The 19,993-nt window shown below is 56.8% G+C and overlaps 10 protein-coding genes across 10 annotated transcripts in view; 5 read left to right on the forward strand and 5 right to left on the reverse strand.

Moving 5' to 3' along the window:
* Window positions 1–30: 30 nt before the first annotated feature.
* Window positions 31–453, reverse strand: VDBG_08266 (predicted protein; the record flags this gene model as incomplete). The annotated part of the gene is made up of 1 exon (XM_003001175.1): window positions 31–453. The coding sequence occupies one exon, from the start codon at window positions 451–453 to the stop codon at window positions 31–33; it is 423 nt and encodes a 140-aa protein (XP_003001221.1).
* A 599-nt stretch (window positions 454–1,052) lies between these two features.
* On the reverse strand, window positions 1,053–2,258 carry VDBG_08267 (pyruvate formate lyase activating enzyme; the record flags this gene model as incomplete). The annotated part of the gene is made up of 2 exons (XM_003001176.1): window positions 1,053–1,852; window positions 1,928–2,258. The coding sequence occupies 2 exons, from the start codon at window positions 2,094–2,096 to the stop codon at window positions 1,053–1,055; spliced, it is 969 nt and encodes a 322-aa protein (XP_003001222.1).
* A 743-nt stretch (window positions 2,259–3,001) lies between these two features.
* VDBG_08268 (Ku70) lies at window positions 3,002–5,042 on the reverse strand (the record flags this gene model as incomplete). The annotated part of the gene is made up of 3 exons (XM_003001177.1): window positions 3,002–4,267; window positions 4,321–4,929; window positions 4,980–5,042. 3 exons carry the CDS (start codon window positions 5,040–5,042, stop codon window positions 3,002–3,004), a joined length of 1,938 nt encoding a protein of 645 aa, XP_003001223.1.
* A 539-nt stretch (window positions 5,043–5,581) lies between these two features.
* VDBG_08269 (ferrochelatase) lies at window positions 5,582–6,931 on the forward strand (the record flags this gene model as incomplete). Its single annotated transcript, XM_003001178.1, has 2 exons — window positions 5,582–5,821; window positions 5,876–6,931. 2 exons carry the CDS (start codon window positions 5,582–5,584, stop codon window positions 6,929–6,931), a joined length of 1,296 nt encoding a protein of 431 aa, XP_003001224.1.
* A 556-nt stretch (window positions 6,932–7,487) lies between these two features.
* VDBG_08270 (Bis(5'-adenosyl)-triphosphatase) lies at window positions 7,488–8,221 on the forward strand (the record flags this gene model as incomplete). The annotated part of the gene is made up of 2 exons (XM_003001179.1): window positions 7,488–7,604; window positions 7,673–8,221. The coding sequence occupies 2 exons, from the start codon at window positions 7,488–7,490 to the stop codon at window positions 8,219–8,221; spliced, it is 666 nt and encodes a 221-aa protein (XP_003001225.1).
* A 449-nt stretch (window positions 8,222–8,670) lies between these two features.
* On the forward strand, window positions 8,671–11,561 carry VDBG_08271 (chromosome transmission fidelity protein; the record flags this gene model as incomplete). Its single annotated transcript, XM_003001180.1, has 2 exons — window positions 8,671–11,075; window positions 11,129–11,561. 2 exons carry the CDS (start codon window positions 8,671–8,673, stop codon window positions 11,559–11,561), a joined length of 2,838 nt encoding a protein of 945 aa, XP_003001226.1.
* A 437-nt stretch (window positions 11,562–11,998) lies between these two features.
* VDBG_08272 (conserved hypothetical protein) lies at window positions 11,999–13,971 on the reverse strand (the record flags this gene model as incomplete). Its single annotated transcript, XM_003001181.1, has 4 exons — window positions 11,999–12,120; window positions 12,184–13,565; window positions 13,631–13,704; window positions 13,765–13,971. The coding sequence occupies 4 exons, from the start codon at window positions 13,969–13,971 to the stop codon at window positions 11,999–12,001; spliced, it is 1,785 nt and encodes a 594-aa protein (XP_003001227.1).
* Window positions 13,972–14,959: 988 nt separating this feature from the next.
* On the forward strand, window positions 14,960–16,649 carry VDBG_08273 (arg-6; the record flags this gene model as incomplete). The annotated part of the gene is made up of 3 exons (XM_003001182.1): window positions 14,960–16,247; window positions 16,303–16,352; window positions 16,411–16,649. 3 exons carry the CDS (start codon window positions 15,115–15,117, stop codon window positions 16,464–16,466), a joined length of 1,239 nt encoding a protein of 412 aa, XP_003001228.1.
* A 561-nt stretch (window positions 16,650–17,210) lies between these two features.
* VDBG_08274 (pre-mRNA-splicing factor cef-1) lies at window positions 17,211–19,611 on the forward strand (the record flags this gene model as incomplete). The annotated part of the gene is made up of 2 exons (XM_003001183.1): window positions 17,211–19,220; window positions 19,288–19,611. 2 exons carry the CDS (start codon window positions 17,211–17,213, stop codon window positions 19,609–19,611), a joined length of 2,334 nt encoding a protein of 777 aa, XP_003001229.1.
* A 219-nt stretch (window positions 19,612–19,830) lies between these two features.
* The window catches only part of VDBG_08275 (vacuolar basic amino acid transporter 1), a gene marked incomplete at both ends in the record, with an annotated part of 2,497 nt that continues 2,334 nt past the window's right edge, over window positions 19,831–19,993 (reverse strand). The window contains one exon of the mRNA XM_003001184.1: window positions 19,831–19,896. Within this exon, the coding sequence (XP_003001230.1) occupies window positions 19,831–19,896 (66 nt within the window). The remainder of the gene's footprint in view (window positions 19,897–19,993) is intronic.

Consider the following 19,993-nt stretch of genomic DNA (forward strand, 5'->3'; position numbering starts at 1 on the left):
TTTTCGCCCTGAGCAGCGATGACTGTTTTTTCAACTAGCGGGACTGATGAAGGGGGCATTCGCCGTCCAGACTTTCCTAGAGGGTGGCAAGGCGACCTCATCAAGCTCGCGCGATCGTTGTTCCTCCAATACGCGGGAGGCCAGGAGATAGGCCTGCTCGCCGTACAGCTGCTGAAAGGATCGAGGGGTGTCGAGAGCGGCCTGTCCGCTGAACGCCCGCGTGTCGACATGGACCTTGCTCGGGATGGATCTTCTCTGGCTACCACTCGTGACACTTCTTTTCAGAGAGGGTCGGAGTGGCGTTGTCGTCAGGCTGGGAACGCTTCTGCAGTTTGGACTGTTTGTCTGTATAGGGCCAGTAGAGTGGATCGACGACTTTTTCGCATGGAGTTTCGGGGGAGCCTCTGCGACACCACCAATAAGGGTAGCCACGGTGCTTGAAATGGTCGACATCAGGGGCGAGTCCCTGCAAGCAGGTTTTAGGACCGACGGAGGAAGCAGCAGAGGACATTAGATCGGTGTGATGCAGGCCAGGAAATATATGAGCCGGGACATCCTCGTCTTGTCTGGTGCGTCTCGAGCGAGCAACAAAGGTTGGAAGGGCGTGGTGGTCAAAAGGTCGTGGGCCGCAAGCAAGTATTGGCCATCTTTGTCCCTTCAAGTGACCATGACAAAGACGCGAGGAGCTGAAGTCGCAGCCCAGATGAGAGGCTAGAACCAGCAGGCCACCAATTATGGCGTGCAGTGAAAGCAGGCCAGCGGCGGGGGTCATCTGTTATCTGCCATCAGAAATGGTACTGCTCACGGGTACAATATGAAGCCTCTGGGGTCTGAATAGCTAGCTCATTGAGTTGGGAAGGCGGGAGGTAAGAATCGCGCCAGCGTACTCCAATCAAACATGGTCGTGTCGGTCGTGGGTTACACAAAGTAGTGTGACCCTTTTGTTGCTCCTCTCGCCGATCGTTTGGACTTGTAGCCGGTCGTTAAGCGCATGGATCATAGCAAGTTGGGGGTCTTCTACAGAGTCGAGTTTTAGCGGATTTGCCGCGTGGTCAGATGTTGAATCCATCATGCTTGGGAGGATCACAAAAGCGCCACAGTCCGACAGCTTCAGCCGCGCTGGGGCGGGATGTGACCTCTTGATCCGACACGGCTCGATTGATGTCGCCATAACGGAGTGTTTCGGCCGACACGTCGGACCCGGCTGCTTTGCCTCCTAGGCGTCGGCGCGGCTTTCCGACGTGAGCGTCCGGGTGGTACTGTTCCATGATGTTCACAAAGCAATCCCTCGATACCTCCTCAGCGAGAAACTGCATAATACGCCTGCCCTCCTCTTGCTTCCCCGGCATGACCAAGTGGCGCACCAAGACACCTTTCTTGGCGATGCCGTCGGGTGTGAAGCAAAGGTCGCCTACCTGCGCATGCATGGCCTTGATGCTCCCCCTCGCCGTTGAGGCGTAATCATCAGCCTTGAGCAGTCGCTTCGACGTTGCTTTCTCCCAGACCTTGAAATCGGGTAGATAGATATCGACCAAGCCGTCCATGAGCTCCAGTGACTCGAGTGAATCAAAGCTGGAGGTGTTGTAAACGATTGGCAACCGCAAACCGAGGTCGCGAGCGTGAAGGATGCTCAATGCCACCTGCGGGACAACATGTTCAGGTGTGACAAGGTTGATGTTGTGAACGCCTCCCACATCTTGCAGCTTCAGATACCACTCGCCCAGCTCTTCGGGTGTCAAGTCCTGGCCGTTCCGCTGGTGTGCAATGTCGTGGTTCTGACAGAAGACACATCGTAGGTTACACCCAGAAAAAAAGACGGCACCGCTGCCGTTGTGTCCCTGGATGCAGGGTTCTAGTTTAACGTGTCAGAGTATCTTTTGGCGGTTCGCATGCTGCCGACACAAGCAGCAGCGAATGCTATACACACCTTCTCCAAAGTGCGGCGCAATCACGTTCACCTTCGCCTTGTCACCAACCAAACAGTGCCCAGTGGTTTCGTAGCGATTAACGCCACAGAGCCGAGGGCAGAGATTGCAATTGCGAAGGTGGGCATATGCCTTGGAGCGTTTCATAGCGGCATCGATGGACGACAGCATCGCGTACCGAGGCACATAGTCATCGAGGAGAAAGGGTGGCGCAAGATGGAGGCATCGATGTGCTCGAGGAACAGATCTTGACCATGGAGAAAGTCTGATCCTGGAACCTTTGAGATAATTCATGGCGAATGCTGATGATGCTGCACTCAATGTACATGCGTCGGAGGGGCATGTAACTGAGGGTGTACAGCGCGCTTCAGCAGTTGATCACCCACACCATATCAGATTAGAGGGGTGTACGCCCCTCTATCTGCACAATCAGGTCACCACTCAAGGTAGTTCGCGTCCAGTGGTCGAACTCCATGCATCCAAATTGCTGGGTTGATACCAGCCTCCAGAGATGGCAGCGCAGCGACGTCGGGAAGAAACCAACACGAGACGCAGAAATGCTGACTTCGAAATGCTTGTTACCAGAGTCTCGAGAACGAACCGTACTACATGTTAATCTACGCTGGAACGCTTCGATCGAGATTGAGTATCGCCGAGTAGACCGTTTGAACGCTTGCCCTCGTGCCAAACCTTGAGACACTTACTATGATCCTGTCCGTTGAGATGCACTGGCTGCATATGGGTGAACGGCTTTTTGCATATCAAGGCAGCAGTGGTACGATACTTATTGATTTCTGGGACACGAAGGCTGCGGTGGCAAACACATAGGGTTGCGGACGATCCATGTGGCTGCAAGGGTAAGGTTCAGATCCTGGATGATTTTTCACCTTGACCATTCAATTGTGAGGGACGTCGACAATGTTGACTGCCGCCGAGCACCGAGGCAGACCTTCATCACAAAGTTACCTAGCAAGCACTGTGCCCCCAAGCCTATCTGCATTCCTTCAAGTTGAATCCGAACTCCATGCTCGTCCGAGTAAATACACAAAGCGACGTAAACAAGACTTCTATCCTAGCTAGGACGTCTCCTCAGCCCACTGCTCGAGCCTCTCCACTAAATCAGCCTTTTTACCCGAGATGCTCAGCCCTTTCATCGCGAGCAAGTCCTTCAGATCGGCAACAACCATCTTGGTGAGCGATCCAGCAGTGGCTGCCGCCCGAACCTGGGCATCTGTCATTCCAGAAGCCGATGGTTTTGTGGAGGAAGCCTTGACCTTCTTGGCTGGCTTGACATCGTCAGCGTCATCGTCCGCCTCGCGTTTGGTCTTGATCGTCTTGGCCGTCTTTTGGGTCTCCTCCTGAAGCGTCTCAGCCCAATCCTGCAGATAGCCACCGGAACGCTTGTTGATAGCCTTGTGCTTCGGCAAGGTCAGATCTTCGGGCACTTCTGGTACTTCCTCCTCGAGCGCGAGCGCCTGTAAGATTTTGTAGTGCCACTGTAGGCCGGGGTTTGGGTATCGCATTGGATTGTACATGGCTTTGGGAAGCTGGAGTTGCTGGACGATAACCCGCATCTGGTCGACGAGCTCATTCGAGGCACGAGGGGGCTCAGTACCATCTGTAGCCGGACCTCCACGCAAGTCATCAGCAAAGGGAAGCGGGTAGAGCCAGAGACCTGCGGGAAGGAATGGTGTCGCATTGCTTTCCTCCGTACTCTCGTGAGATGGGATGATAGCGCTCAAGACTGGCGGTCGCATTCGCGCGAATGATGCACCAGGCAATGGCAACCTGTGGACTGAGCAGTTCTGCCAGAGTGCCGAAAACACACGAGTAGAGCCAACAAAGTCTTCCTCGCTCGGGAAGATGAACGTTGACTTCTTCACGCTCGACCAAAACGGAATCTGGGCACGGCTCTTGAACCCGATGATACGGATGACGGGTGGTCCGAAATCTTTGGCACACTTCTGGTCCTCTGGCGAGAAGTAGATGTACTCGCCGCCGAACTTGTACGCCTTCTTCGTCTCGGACTTCTCGACCGTGCGGGCGGTGTCTTCGGAGATGCGCGTGGTCTCACCCGCAACAATCTGCGGCTTCTCGCCCTCAAGCCAGACGTAGCAACTTCTTGCTGGTTCTTGGCGGTGTAATATGTTGTAGCCTTTGATTGAGATCCTCAGACCAGGTGCTATTTCCAGAGGAACGCTTGAAAAGAGAGCACGCTTTGCCACCTGCTTTGAGTTGATGTTGGATATGAGAGAATTCAAGAGACTGAGTCCATCAGCCGTCTTCGAGTACCGCACCTCAGAATGGTTTGCTTCAGCATTCGCGTCGCGGTAGATGATGTCCTACGCCTGTCAGCCACGCGCCCAACTCGACACCAGTGAAGGCACCAGCTCACATCGTAGAATTGCGCCAGATCAAACTCGTTATCTCCCCGAGTAATGGGGAACAACTCAATGTTGACTCCGAGGTCGTAGAGATCTTTGGCTCTGACCGCAGCAGCTGATTTGGCCGCCTTGTCTGAAGGGTGTGGACTGTCGTTATCTGTGAGTATGAACAGACGACGGCTGCTGTAGTTTGCCGCCTTGGTGGTAAAAATCTGATTGGCGCAGAAGAACACATTCGCCATTTGCACCTTTTCTGTAGAGGACGGTATCAAGACGCCCTCCTCATCCTCCTCATCCTCGACCAGGGCTTTAAGAGCTTTGACATCTTCGGCGGCAGGTATGTCAAGGTCAGTGTGAAGGTAACAGTGAGGGTAGCCTAGACCACTCCGTCCGCTGTGCTCCTGAAATTTCGACTTTTCAGTGCCAAAGAACAGAATTCCCATCATGTCTTTTGGACTGGCGATGATACGTTGTTGCATAAGTTGATACGCGCATTTCAGGGCTGCTTGAACAGCACTGTCCTTATCGGCCTTTCGTGATGTCGAAGCTGGCGGTTGCTCCAACATTGTATCGCTCACATCTATAGCCAAAATGATCGCGTCGTTTTGGCTTTTGTAGTCCTTGGATGGGTGAGCACTGATGCATGGGGTGAGACTGTGTTAGGACTTACATTCTCAACCTCCTCATCTGCTTCTTCATCTTCTTCCCTCTTGTAATCATCTCTGTCGGCCATCGCTACAAAAAATCTGGTTATAGGAAGCAATGAAGGTTTTTGGAAGCGTTGATGGTGGTTGTGCAGAAAGAGGAAACAATCAATTGACCACACTTGATGGCTTAGAGGCCTCAGCTCATGGTGTCTATGGGACAAACTCCAGGCAGACGCGACCAGGTGTGAGGGCACGTGCCCGAGCTCCAGGAACAAACGCGCAGTCACGTGCCGGATTGGAACTGGATTACGTCCCTTGTGATTCGCTCGGCATTTGCAGAGGAGTCAGGTACTTTCAAGATGGTGCGCCCGTGGTCTTGTGGACAAGTACCGGGCTAAGACCTCGGAGCAGCATGGTTGCTGCGCTAGCGCTCCAATACGCATCATGATGCTTTCGTGGGATTAGTGGCCTCGAGAAAGTCAGACCATTCCACACCATTGTACAACACAAGCGAAACGTTATTACTCGTACAAAACGCGCGGCGCCGATCCCTGGAATCCCCTCCTCCAGCTTAACTTGAATTCCATTATCTATTCAGGACCTGTACTGATCTTCCTCAACAACAATGGCAATGCGACGCTCAGCGGCGCAGCTCTCTAAGAGCTTGGCCAAGACACCGGCAGCCATGTCTTCTCGAAAGCTCACGCTTCCGAAGGACCTCGCAAGCCAATCGCGAAAGCTTGCGACGGTGCCACCAGTCACACAGGATGCGACAGGGTCGAAAGGCCCGACGGCCATGGTCTTTCTCAACATGGGCGGTCCTCAAACTACAGATGAAGTTGGAGACTTCTTGAGTCGACTCTTTGTAAGTCTATCCGTGGACGTGTCTTTCGATTGCCTAACTGAAGCCTCTATTTAGGCGGATGGCGATTTGATTCCCCTCGGTCGTTTCCAGAACTATGTTGGTCCTCTGATTTCGCAAAGACGGACGCCCAAGATTCAAAAACAATATGCTGAAATTGGCGGAGGCTCCCCCATCCGCAAGTGGTCCGAGTACCAGAACGAGGAGATGTGCAAGATTCTCGACAAAATCTCTCCCGAGACAGCACCGCACAAGCCTTACGTTGCGTTCCGATATGCCAACCCCTTGACAGAAGAAATGTACAACCGACTACTGGACGACGGGTTTGGTCGTGGCAAGGGAGGTCGAGCTGTCGCATTCACTCAATACCCGCAATACTCTTGCTCGACCACAGGGAGCAGCATCAATGAGCTGTGGAAATGGAGACAAAGACTAGAGGGCAAGGATGCGGCCTCAGGCGTTCCTGGCGACGGTACCATCAACTGGAGTGTCATCGACCGATGGCCCGTTCACTCAGGTCTGGTAGAGGCGTTTGCGCAGAACATCGAGAAAAAGCTACTTGAGTACCCCGAAGAGCGTCGCAAGGACGCTGTCCTGCTCTTCTCCGCACACAGTCTGCCCATGTCTGTGGTCAACCGAGGCGACCCCTACCCGCCCGAGGTTGCCGCCACAGTCTACGCTGTCATGCAGCGGCTCAAGTTCTCAAACCCCTACCGTCTCTGCTGGCAGTCTCAAGTTGGCCCTTCGGCGTGGCTTGGCCCCCAGACTTCGGACACTGTTGAGGGCTATGTCCACAAGGGCCAGAAGGACCTCGTCCTTATTCCCATCGCCTTTACTTCTGATCATATCGAGACGCTGTATGAGATTGACAAGGAAGTCATCCCGGACTCCGGCTCTCCGGATACTGTGAAGCGTGTCGACAGTCTCAACGGCAGCCCGGTCTTCATCCGTGCGCTGGCCGACATTGCCAAGGCTCACCTTGACAGTGGCATTGCTTGCTCGCCGCAGATGGAGCTGAGGTGCCCTGGCTGCAAGAGCGAACGCTGTGCGGAGTCTAAGAAGTTTTTCAGCTCCCAAGGTCGAGTGCTCGGAGCAGGAGATGTAGCTCTGTAAGCAAGGGGGTGAAAAGACAACGTGTATATGGATTGTATCAGTAGATGAGGTTACAGCGAACCGGGTCTATTAGGGCTCCGATATAGACAGCCATTTCCTGGCAGATTTCATTGTGTTTAGACAACCATCCTTCATCGATTGCTGCCCCCGCGAATACAGGAGGCTATGGTCCCGTAGTGATTGATGCCATTTCCCATCGCACCTTCACTTGTGTAGCCACCGCAATCTGGCTGTACATGAGAAGGAACTTTGGCTAGTACGTGTCACATTAATGCTAGAAAAGCGAATACTTGACTGGTCATGGTTGTGGTTATGAGGTCGAACAGAACAATGTACCAGTTGAAGATGGACGGTTGTAGACCACTACTGTTGTTACAGTGCACATTGACCAATAAACACAGTAGGCAATGCCCCTTCTGCAGCCAAAGCCAGGCGGCCGCATCAGTCCGTTGACGTATTGACAAACCTCCATTTAGTGGACCAACGACGCTTAGGCAAAACTGAACCCAAAGAACCCTGCCTCGGTCTTTCAATACAGTTGCATAGGACTAACTCCATGTTTGCCCTGAAATCTTCGATAGCACTGAGCAGTCGTGCTTTTTCTGGTGTCTCACGAGAAGCTATGAGTTCGCAGGACAAAATCTTCTTCGGAGCGTTTGAGGTTACACAACAGGTGAGCCAACTCAGCCTGAAGGCTCCAGTCAGTACTGTGTTGAATGCAACACTTACGAACGGCACCAGGTCTTTCTGAGAACGCCTCATTGCTTTGCCGTCGTCAACCTGAAGCCTCTTCTCCCTGGCCACGTCCTGGTCTGTCCACTCCAGCCGCACAAGCGCCTGACGGACCTCACAACACCTGAAGTAACGGACCTCTTCACGACGACGCAGCGCGTGCAAAAGATGCTGGCGCGGCACTACTTCAAGGCATCGTCAGATGAAGCATCATCGCCGTTACATGCCCCGCCCGAGGCTGGGTCCTTCAACATTGCCCTCCAAGACGGTGCTGGCGCGGGCCAGACAGTGCCGCACGTTCATGTGCATATTCTGCCCCGGATTCCAGGTGAGACAAGCAAGGACCCGGGGCCTAAGGATGAGATCTATGAACAAATGACTAGCGAGGAGGGAAATGTTGGCGGCGCGCTATGGGATGCCGTGGTCCGGGAGAAAGGAGCCAGGCCACGTCCAGGGGGCGCGTTCCCTCACATTGACGATAGTGCAAGGAAACCGAGGAGCATGGAAGACATGGTGGCCGAGGCAGAGATCTATAAGAAAGCTCTGCAGGAGCTGTAGAAATCGTGTGAAGATAGAGCATGAGCTTGAATTGGTCTGAAAAGGCAGCATTAGACCATCGACTTCGACCTTGTGCGAAACAGTGTGTTGAATATCAGAGATACTGTGTGTCGTGTTGGAAACCACTTACAGGGATTGGACTGGTCGCGTCAAGTCGCGTCCCGCGGCGCCGCGGGGACACCCTTGAAGTGTCTTTCCCTTTCCTTGCCCCAGTCAAGCCAACACTGCCAATGCGAACCACCAAACAAGAGTCGAAATTGCTTACCTGGTAGCCTCAACACCTCGATTTTTGAAGAGCCTTTGGTCGCTCTGCAGAGACCAGATCTCAAGTACAGTTGTCGCCATGCTGACCGCGTCCTCTCCTATCCACTATCCGGCACCATCGTCCCCTCCCAATCCAAAAAAGACCCCGTCCGGTAAAAGATGCGCCTCCTCGACCAAAAGCCAAAATGCAGAGCGGTTTTCTGCTGGAAGACGATTCTGAAAGCTCGGATGATGAAGGGGGCAAAGAACCACCATTGAAGAAAATCCTGACCGGCACCACACACCCATTTCCATCCCTCCAGCAACGATCATACACGCCGCAAGACGATTCGATACCTGTCGAGACAATACGAACCGGCGATCCATCTTCAACACAAACGGTACCATTCATACCGCCACCGGACAGTCTCAACCTATACGATGGCTCTCAAGTTCCCGACCTGCTACCTTTCGACGACCTGGGAATCTTGCAAAGCTCGAACCGGCGGACGTACACCATCCGCACCTCCACAGGCAAAGCCGTGACCCTGCAGCAGCGTAAACCGAACACGATTGACTCGTACGAGACAATCATAGCGGCGAGGACAAAGACTAAGGAGGGTCGGGCAAAACGAGGCTACTATGGCGTCGACATCAACGAGTTGAAGGATGCTGCTGCCTTGGAGATCTCGGAAGCTCGATCTCGTCCCAGGGTTCCCGAAAACATCGCCTCGGAGCCTCTTCCTTCAATTGAGGGGACTCAGATTGGGCACAAAAAACCTAAGAAATCCCTTCTATGGACCGAGAAGTACCGAGCACGGACATTCATGGACCTTTGCGGTGACGACAGCACGAATCGGACAGTGTTGCGGTGGTTGAAGCGCTGGGATCCTATCGTGTTTCCTGGCGCTACGAATAAGGCCCCAATCGTGCGTAGGCCAGCTGCAAAAGACGCCGCCGTCGAGGAGAAACCACACCGGAAAATCCTGATGTTGACAGGCCCCCCTGGACTCGGCAAGACAACGTTAGCGCACGTCTGCGCAAGGCAGGCTGGGTACGAAGTCATGGAGATCAATGCCAGTGACGACAGGAGTCGCGATGTGGTGAAGAACCGCATCAGGACAAGCCTAGGCACTGAAAGTGTTCGAACAGTCGCCAACAGAAAGACCGGTAGCGATGGACAGCAGGCCAAAGTCGCCCGCCCAGCTTGCGTCATCGTCGATGAGGTGGACGGAGCGGTGAGCGGATCTGGAGCCTCGGGGGAGGGTGGTTTTGTCAAGGCACTGATCGACCTCGTGCTCCTCGATCAGAAGAATTCGGGGGCTGCGGGCAGTACAAGCCACAAAAAGAAGAAGGGAGACGACTTCCGGTTGATGCGGCCCCTCATCTTGATTTGTAACGATGTGTATCACCCCTCTCTTCGGCCCCTTCGACAATCCGGTCTTGCAGAGGTCATACATGTCGGCAAGCCTACAATTGAGTCGGTCGCTACGCGGCTCAAGTCTGTATTCGACAAAGAGGGTGTTCCTTGCGACAAGGACGCCGCGAGGAAGATCTGCGAGGCCGCATGGGGCATGGCAACTGGCAATGATGCAAAGCGAGGCGCCCAGAGTGGTGCCGAGGGTGACTTGCGAGGTGTCATGGTTGTAGGTGAATGGGTTGCAGGACGTTATAGAGCTGCCGCAACAGAGAGCACCCCACGACTGACGCGGCAATGGCTCGACAAGCACGTCGTGCAAGAGCTCTCCAACGGAGCAGGCGGAGCCCGCGGCACGGGAAGAGGCAGCGCGAAAGACATTGTCGCACGGGTCTTCCAGGAAGGCGGTGGTTTTCCCAAGGCCGCTCTCGATACCTCGAAAACTGCAACAAACCAGCACGAACAACCCAAGGCGCAGCTCGGTTTTGCCGAGTATCAGAAGAAGCACTCCATGGAACGCCTTCAGCAAATGGTCAACACGAGCGGAGAAATTGACAAGATCGTCACAGACATCATGCTGGAGTACCCCAACCGGGAGTTCAACGACGACTCCTTCCTCTCGAAACCTAATGAGGCCTACGACTGGCTGCAGTTCCACGACGCATGTTCTTCGCGTCTCTTCGCGAGCCAGGACTGGGAGCTTGCGCCGTACCTTGGCCTGCCAGTCCTCGCCTGTCACAGCCTGTTCGCTTCGCCCAAACGACACGTCGTCGCCATGGGCTACGACAAGAAATGGGGCGGGGCGGCCGACGACGACGCGGCGACAGTGCCCTACTCCGGCCCCAGGGCAGATTTTGAAGCTTACCAGGCCGAGAAGGAAAACCGTGCCATGCTCCAAGCGATCCAGGCGCAGCTCAGCCCAACGCTGATGCGGTCTTTCCGCAGCCCCGAGGACGTTGCCGCCGAGTTTCTCCCATACCTTGTTCGGCTCGTTTCCCCAGACGTCAAGCCCGTCGTCGTGGGCGGCGGTGGAGACCAGAAGGGCATTGCGAGCGTGCGCAAGGATGCGGAGAAGGCCATGGTCAAGCGCGCTGCGGAGATCATGGTGGACGTCGGCATCACTCTACAAAGGGGCAAGATTGAGACCGATTCTGCCTTTAACCGGACGCCGCAATGGGTCTATCGACTCGAGCCGTAAGTGTCCATTTGATCCGTACACCCAGGCCCCCTATACTCACAATGCACAGGGATCTCGATGCCTTGGCCGTCTACGAGACAGCCACCTCCGTCCTGTCCGTGCAGGCGCCTACGCGATATGCCGTCCGTCAGGTCCTCGACCAGGAGCTGCAGGCCAGCATTGTCCGCCGCGAGAACGAGGCGCGCCAGGCTCGCTTCCAGGGCGGAAACCCTCTTGGTCACGACGTGCCCTCGACCCGTGTGGAGAAGGAGGCTATCGAACAGAAGCGCCTCAAGGTCCTGGCGCTCGCAGACCGGGTCAGGAAGGACTTTTTCGGGCGCGTCATTGAGGAGAAGCCGCTGCAGGAGGGAGAGGGAGAGGGGCATGGTGCTGGCAGGGCGGCGCAGGATCAGCCGTTGAGGGTTTGGGTGTCGTACAACGAAGGACTGAATAATGCTGTGAGGAAGCCGATTTCTTTGCAGGAGCTGATGAGGGGGATGTAGAGATGGATGCATGAGGGACATCGCTGCAGATAATACGAGAATCCAACCACATTCCTGTCATGCCTGGCCCGAGGCAATTTCTGAGTCCATGACTTTTTTTGGCAGTAGGACTGCAGCATTCAGACGGCCCATCAGGGGCCCTCCGCCGTCCGAAGTCTCCCACGCGCGAGAGCAAAGGCAGGTTGTCTTACATGTTATGCATCTTCAAAATAGCTGACAACATGGCCTGTCTGTCTAGTGTGTGAAACCATGGACAGAGAAATCTCGTGTAATGCAACCAACTCTGTCTCCATGATCCAACGAACCAATCACCGTAAATGCACCCCTCTACCCGGTGATGTCACTTTCCGTGTATGCTGTAACCGTAACGCCCGCGCTCCGCACCCTTGCACCGAACAAAAACAGTTTCCCTCAACGTCAGGTGAAGTACGGTCAGATCACCCACTGGCTGCGACCTGCGACCCGACAGCCGACCTACCACGCTGCTCTTGCAGAAGAGGCTCTTCCTCCCCGGCATGTTCGTCCGCGCCCACAGGCTCTTCGTCATGCTTCAAGTAGACTGCACAATGCATTAGCAAAAGGAGAAGACGACGAATAAAAAGGAGACGCGACTGGAGCATACCATGCGGCCTGACCAACCACGTGGCCAAAAAGGCGAGCAAGAACAGGCTAGCCAGCAGCGCAAAGATGGCCGTGTCAAAGCTGCCCACAGTCACGGCGTAGAGGCTGTTGAAGGCGATGGGCCCCACGATCCTCGACAGCGCCTGCAGCAGTCCGATGGCGCCCAGCAGCTGGCCGACCTGCTGAGAGGGCACGTGCTTCGTAAGGGTGGCCTGGACGGTGGCGCCGCCGAGTCCACCCATGGCGGTCAGCATGCCGGCGAAGACGAAGACGCCCTCGTGGCGGGCGAGCATGTAGCCCGTGCTGCCGAGAATGTCGGACACGAGGGCGGTGCGCAGCAGCCAAATGTCGAGCGTGTCGGCGCCCTGGTTGGCGTCGGGGACGGCCGTGCCGGTTGCGCGGGCGCGGCGTGCGTTGGGGCGGACGCGGAAGATGTGGTTGATGGCGGGGAGGATGGCGAGCAGGACGAACACGCGCACCCAGGACAGGAGCGAGATGAAACGCGAGCTCTCGACCGTGCCCCAGCCCCAGGTGTCGTCGGACTCGCAGTAGAGCAGGAGGACGGTACCGATGCTCATGGCGACGCCCGCAATGATCATGTCGATGGTCGCGAGCGCCACCAGGTTCCTGCGCAGAGCGGGCGAGCTGCCAGCCTTGGTCGGCCAGAGGGCCTTGAGAGGCGCCAGGACGTTCGCCACGTGCAGAGGAGCGAGCCAGGTCCCGCGAGCGCTGTGATCGTCCTGCTCCTCGGCGTGCTCTTTTTGCGCGCGGAGTCGGCGCTGCTGGGACAGCGACTCGGGCACAACAAAGCCAACGAAGAAAAGGAAGAAGATGTGGCAGATCAAAAGGGCATAGAACACGGACAGGAGGGTGCCCGTTGCGGCCACAAGAAAGCCTGCGAGGAGGGGTCCGACGGCCAGGCCGGTGAAGAGGCAGGCGTGGAGGCGACCGATGACCACGGCGCGTTTCGAGGGGGGCGTGCAGTCGCTCGCATAGGAGTTGCTGAGGATGCCGCCGGCGGTAAATGAACCTGTCAAGCCATCGCAGACGGCAGCAAGGATGAGCCAGTTGTAGTGGACTACATCTGGGTACTTGGCGCAGAGGATGGTGATGATCTCGGCGCTGATGCCGCCAATGGACGCCAGAGCCAGGAACTTGGTTCGACCGTACCGGTCTGAGAGCTGGCCGAACTTGGGAGCAGTAAAGGCTGACAAGATCCCGACGGTGAGGTTGATGGCCATGGTGAACACGGAGACACTCTTCTTCACTTCGGGTATAAAGCATTGCGGATTGTCGGCACCAAGAACCACAGGGATAAAGGTAAAGTTGGGGTCGAGCAGGGTTTCGTCTGCGAAGTGCTTGCGGCACATCAAATCGACGATACTAGGGGAAAGCCCTCGTCAGTACACGGGTCCATGCCGCGGGACTGCCTGGATCTCCGGACTCACAGGTTGAGTTTCGGAACAATCATGCCACCAAAGGCCATGGCGAAGATGAAGAAGGGCACCAGCAGCCAAGTGACCTGACATGGGGCATCTGGTTAGAAGCTGACTGCATATGAAGCTGGAGGGGCACCTCGTACAGATGGGACCTGCCACCAGGGAAGGCCGTCAAAATCGGCTGCTGCATCCCAACCTGCTGCCCTTGCGCCTTGTTCGTCATTGTCGTCGTCGATGTTGGGAAGGAAGGGACTGGTCGCGTTCAAAGTGTTTGCTGGGTTGAGTGGCGAGCCGAGGACGGGGTCTTGTTCATCAGCCACGACGGCTGCATACGTCTTGGGCGCCGGCATGGCGAGAAGGTGTTTTGAGAGACGGCGTTGAGTCCCGGTTGCAAGCTGCAAAGCACAGGGGCTTCGCCGAGGTTGGATAGATGGCAAATCAATAGGCGCGAATGTGATGTCCCACTTGGCCCGAATGGTATAGTGTGGAGGTGGGGGATGGGCAGGGTTAGTTTTGGTCCATTGCGCGCAACGAAACGGCGGATGGAGCACAATCCGAAAGGTGGTATTAGAAGGGGGGCCAGAGGGATAGATAAGTAGAAGAAGACGATGAGGGCATCAGGGCCTAGAGTGATGAGCCAAGTGTGGGGATGACATGGCAGTTGATCGCAGTGATGTGATGGCAACAACAAGAGGCGGCGACTAACGATGACGATGCAGTGCAGCCCCAGTTGTTCCAGGCATTGACTCGCATGACCAAGCAGCATTCTCAGGGCAGAGAGAGTGGTATGGGCAGACAGGGATCATGGTCCGCCACGGAGTTTGCGGAGGGGGCTAATGCGCTGGCTGCACCTGAAGCTCGTGCTTGTCGGCAGTACCTACCTAGGTAGGGAGGGGGGCACGTTGACGTGTAGCCATGGGCGCTGTGTCCAGCATCTGAGAGTCTACTCATCACATCGGATCTTTCAAATGTCACGTCGTACTCACCGTCGGGCTGTCGAAACTCTCTCTCTCTCTCTCACTCTCTCTCTCTCTCTCTGGTGATACAAGAGTCAAAGAGCTGGAGCAATGTCACAAGTCGCAGCCAAGCTTGATGTGTATCTTCAGAGGGTAAATTGGGTGAGATATGCACCCTGACTCCAACAGAGACAATGCACGAGTACCGACTGGCTGGTCGATCCCAAGGCAGGAGGAAGGCTTATCTCCAAGCTCAAAGAGAGTACTGCGCCACCCATCGTCGATGGACGGCCACCTCTCAGCCACAGCGGTCACACAGGACTCAGAAAAAAAAAACCGGAGCCCCTCCTCACCTTTCCGTAGTACGGTACTTGACTCATCCACCGATCTCGGGCACGCACTGGTTGGGGTCGATTCTGAGCCTCACCACCACACCCGCCTCTTTTCACCTCTCACCGATCGATTTCCCGTTCCTCGCCCTTTCGAACTCCCCACCCTTCACCAGCGAGTCAATTGGATTGAGAAGCCTCCGAACCCATGATGTCTTCCACTTCCATGGCGGCGCGCACCGGCGCCCGCCAACTACTTCGACGATCTGCGTCCGTGGCTCCTCCGAGCCCCAGCCCGATTGTCCTCGGCCGAAACCACAGCATCAACAACGCCCGTAACCTCTCGACGGCGAGGCCTCTGGCCGTCCCGTCGGCTCGTCTCCGCACGCCATCCACGCCGGTGCGCCAGCAACGACAGGGCTACGCTACCACCACGAACCCCAACCCCCCGCTCGACAAGAAGAATGCCTCGAATGACGTCCCGTCCCGCATCGCCCTGATCGGCGCCCGTGGATACACCGGTCAGGCTCTGATCGATCTCTTCGAAGCCCACCCCTACATGGACCTTCGCCATGTGTCGTCACGAGAGCTTGCCGGCAAGGAGCTTGAGCGATACACCAAGCGCAAGGTCATCTACGAACACCTGACGCCCGAGGATGCTGCACAGCTCGACGCCAAGGGCGAGATCGACTGCTGGGTCATGGCCCTCCCCAACGGCGTGTGCAAGCCCTACGTGGATGCTATCAACGAATCGCAGAAGGGCAAGACCGGCGGCAGCGTCATTGTCGACCTCTCTGCCGATTACCGCTTCGACAAGGGAGTGGGCCTACGGACTGCCCGAGCTCACCAAGCGCTCCGACATCTTCCCGTCTACCCGCATCTCCAACCCCGGATGCTACGCCACGGCCGCCCCAGCTCGGCATTGCGCCTCTGGTCGAGCACCTCGCCGGGGAGCCTGTCGTCTTTGGCGTTTCGGGCTACTCGGGCGCCGGGCACGAAGCCGTCCCCCAAGAACGACGTCAACCTGTTGAAGGACAACCTCATTCCCTACAGTCTGACGGGCCACGTCCACGAGCGGGAGATCAGCCACCACCTCGGTACCTCGGTTGCTTTCATCCCCCACGTCGCCAGCTGGTTCCGTTCCATCCACCTCACCATCAACATCACGCTCAACAAGACCATGACCTCGCGCGACATCCGCCAGCTGTACCAGGACCGCTATGCCGGCGAGAAGCTCGTCAAGGTCGTGGGCGAGGCGCCCCTCGTGCGCTCCGTGTCCTCGCTGCACCACTGCGAGATTGGAGGCTTCGCCGTTGACAACACTGGCAAGCGTGTCGTTATGTAAGTTTTCTGGTGGCTCTCTTCCACGTATGACCGTCATGCTGACCCTCCCAAGCTGCGTCTCCATGGACAACCTCAACAAGGGAGCTGCTACTCAGTGCCTGCGTGCGTACCCCCTCTCTGCGCATGCTATTGACCGATCCACTAATGAGATGCGTGACAGAGAACATGAACCTTGCGCTCGGTTACGCGGAGTACCAGGGCATCCCCAATGTGTAGAGGCACCACATGCAGGCGTCAAGTCAAGTAGACGGTTTTTGGTTTCGACGGGATCTGGCTCTGATATCCCCTCAAAAAGTTTGGCTCACCGTGGAGGAACTTTTGTTGTTGTTGTACATACTTCAGCGGTCTACCAATCATCTTCATCCACCCATTTCCCATTGGACACTCTCGGCCTCTCCTATTGATCCTGGTTGACATGGTGAAACGCACCCAAAATCTTGACATGTCACAATGGCAGGGTTGGCCTGGACCTTTACTATTGACTAAAATCCTCATGAAAGGCGGGAGAAAGCGAATGACGTGGGTCAACAGTGACAGTGTGGTCTGCAGATGGAGCCTCAGCCAGGCGTCGATTCACGAATGCAGGTGAATCGTTTCATAACGGGTACACGTTCAATATGACTGTGACTGAGGAAATGATCCTTTTCTGGCTGCCGTGGTCGTTGTTCGGCGTTTTTTTCTTGAAGTGAGATGGGTACCTTGAAGCGATCTACCTACGTCAGTGTACCGCCCCACTTGGCACACTCTAAGCGTATACTATGTATGCATGGAGCCGGATCCGCACTTGTGGCCAGTATACATGCATCTAAAGCATATAAGCCGCCAGCGCGGGAAAGTAGAGGTACCTTACGTAACCCGTGTTCCATCATCACGTTCATCTTCATTTTCTGTCTGCTACTCCAGCATCAGGCTGGACAGCTCCCCCCTCTCTCATCATCACTCTGCTTTCCCACCGCCAAAATGCCCGTCGTCAAGGGAGGCGTCTGGACCAACATTGAGGATGAGATCCTCAAGGCCTCAGTCTCGAAATATGGCCTCAACCAATGGGCGCGCGTGTCGTCCCTGCTGGCGCGCAAGACGCCCAAGCAGTGCAAAGCGCGATGGAACGAATGGCTCGACCCCAGCATCAAGAAGATCGAATGGAGCAAGGAGGAGGACGAGAAGCTCTTGCACCTCGCCAAGCTCATGCCGACCCAGTGGCGCACCATCGCCCCCGTCGTCGGCCGCACCGCCAACCAGTGCCTCGAGCGCTACCAGAAGCTCCTCGACGAGGCCGAGGCCCGCGAGGGCAGCGGCCTGGGCCTGACGGGACCCGACGGCGCCGAGACGCAGGCCCCCTCTGCCGACGACGTGCGACGCTTGCGGCCCGGCGAGCTCGATCCGGACCCCGAGAGCAAGCCGGCGCGGCCCGACACGATCGACCTCGACGAGGACGAGAAGGAGATGCTGAGCGAGGCGCGTGCGCGTCTCGCCAACACGCAGGGCAAGAAGGCCAAGCGCAAGGCCCGCGAGAGACAGCAGGAGGAGTCGCGCCGTCTCGCCTCGCTGCAGAAGCGGCGCGAGCTCAAGACGGCCGGCATCAACATCAAGGTCGTCACGCGGAAGAAGGGCCAGATGGACTACAATGCCGACATTCCCTTTGAGAAAAAGGCCGTGCCGGGCTTTTACGATACCGCCGACGAAATTGTCGAGAATGAACGCGCGCGCGAGGCTTTCGACCCGCGGAAACAGCACCTGGCCAACAAGCGCAAAGGAGACGGCGACGACGACGGCGACAGCAAGAGGAGGAAGAAGGACAAGGACGGTGCGTCGGCGTCGCACCAGGCCGCCATGAAGGCGGGGCAGCAGCAGAAGATCAGAGAGGCGGAGCAGAGCAGCAAGAGGCGGGCACTCAACCTGCCTGCCCCGCAGGTCAGTGACGGCGAGCTCGAGGATATCGTCAAGATGGGTATGATGGGTGAGCGCGCCAGCAACCTGGCCCGACAAGCCGAGAACGACTCGACGCGCGGCCTCGTCAGCGAATATTCGACGCTCAACAACGGCACGCCCATCCGCACACCTCGTGCGCCTGCGCAAGAAGATCACATCGCCAACGAACTCCGAAATATTCGCGCCCTGACAAACACACAGTCGTCTCTGCTGGGCGGGGAGAATACGCCTCTACACGAGGGCGCCCAGTCGACAGGCTTTGACGGCATTGCGCCGCGGAAGCACGTGGTATCAACGCCCAACCCCCTGGCCACACCCTTGCGAGCTGGCGCAAACGGCGTGGGAGCAACACCGGGCCGGCCAGGGCAGACGCCCATGCGAACGCCTCGGGACAGCTTTGCCCTCAACGAGGACGGGACTTCGCAGGTCGGCGCCACCCCCCGCGATGTAAAGATGCGCGAGCTGGCCGTACGCAACCACCTGAAGCAAGGTCTCGCATCTCTGCCGAAGCCGAAGGATGTCGAGTGGGAGCTCGAGCTTCCCGAGGAACAGCAAGAGGTCGTCAAGACGGACGACGAGCTACGCGAGGACGCCTCCCGCCGTGATCGCCGCGATCGGGAGACCCGCGAGGCTCTGGAGGCGTTGGAACAGAAACGACGGTCGCAGGTCATGCAGAAGAACCTGCCCCGGCCAGCCTCCGTTAACATTTCTGCGCTGGTCTCGCTGGCATCCAAAATCGCCGACGGACCCGAGGGCCTGATTGCCGCGGAAGCCGCCAAGCTCATCGCCAACGACGCGACCAAATTTCCGCAGCCCGGAGGCAAGGTGAAGGGGTCCGCGCCACCACTTGATGTCATTGGTGACAGTGATCTGGCCGCGGCTCGGCAGGCGATCGCGGCGGAGACGGCGGAAATCCCAGGCCTCGAGCAGGTCCAGCAGCACTTTGAAAGCCGCAGCAGCAGTTCTCTCCTCCTTGGTCTCGGCTGCTACGACGATGACGAAGAGCGCCACCAGGAGACAGTCATGCGTGCCGCATTCGATGTAGGTCGTCCCGAGAAGCAACGGGAGAGGAGAACGTCATTCGCTAACATGTTGCAAGACGGTGCAGGACTCGATTATTGCGTCAGCAGACAGGGGCACCAAGCTGGAGACGAAGCTGAAGCTGCACCTCGGCGGCTACCTGAAGCGCCAGGCGCTGCTGCGCGAGAAGATCAACGGCGCGCACGAGGCGCTGGAGAAGGCGAACAATGCACTCAACGGCTTCAAGACGCTGGCCATCTCTGAGGAGGTGGCCATCTCGCGCCGTCTCGAGGCGTTGCGCGAGGAGGTCGGCTTCGTCAGCCGGAGGGAGAGGGAGGCGCAGGAGATGTACAGGCGGACCAAGGACGAGCTGGACACGCTCAGGGGCGACGGGGCTAATGGCGTTCACTGATGCCGCGCTGAACGATAAGAATGTTGTACAGTACTGGGCTTGCACGTACGAGACGGTCAGTGGTCTTGGTTCTTTCTATTCGCTGATGGCCGTGGGCCGGCCTGATGATGGACGCCTGTGTCGGCGTGTGCTGGGTCGCAGTCCTATCTGTAAGACTATGAAAAAGACGGCTTTTCAGCAGTGCAAAGCATGATTTCCGCTTCGTTCACGTGAATGTATTTAGATGAGTGACTCGAGATGTACGCCCCCTAGGCATATTGTGCCGGTCCATTCCTTCTGCATAGCCTGAAATTCAATCTGAAGCATCATCAGATGTGCCCACAGCGGACACTCGCCATGCGATCCAACTTGCTACGATGCTGCCCCTCCTAACCATGCCTGC

The sequence above is a fragment of the Verticillium alfalfae genome, genomic scaffold, assembly GCF_000150825.1.
Source record: "Verticillium alfalfae VaMs.102 supercont1.12 genomic scaffold, whole genome shotgun sequence".
Classification (NCBI taxonomy): domain Eukaryota; kingdom Fungi; phylum Ascomycota; class Sordariomycetes; order Glomerellales; family Plectosphaerellaceae; genus Verticillium; species Verticillium alfalfae.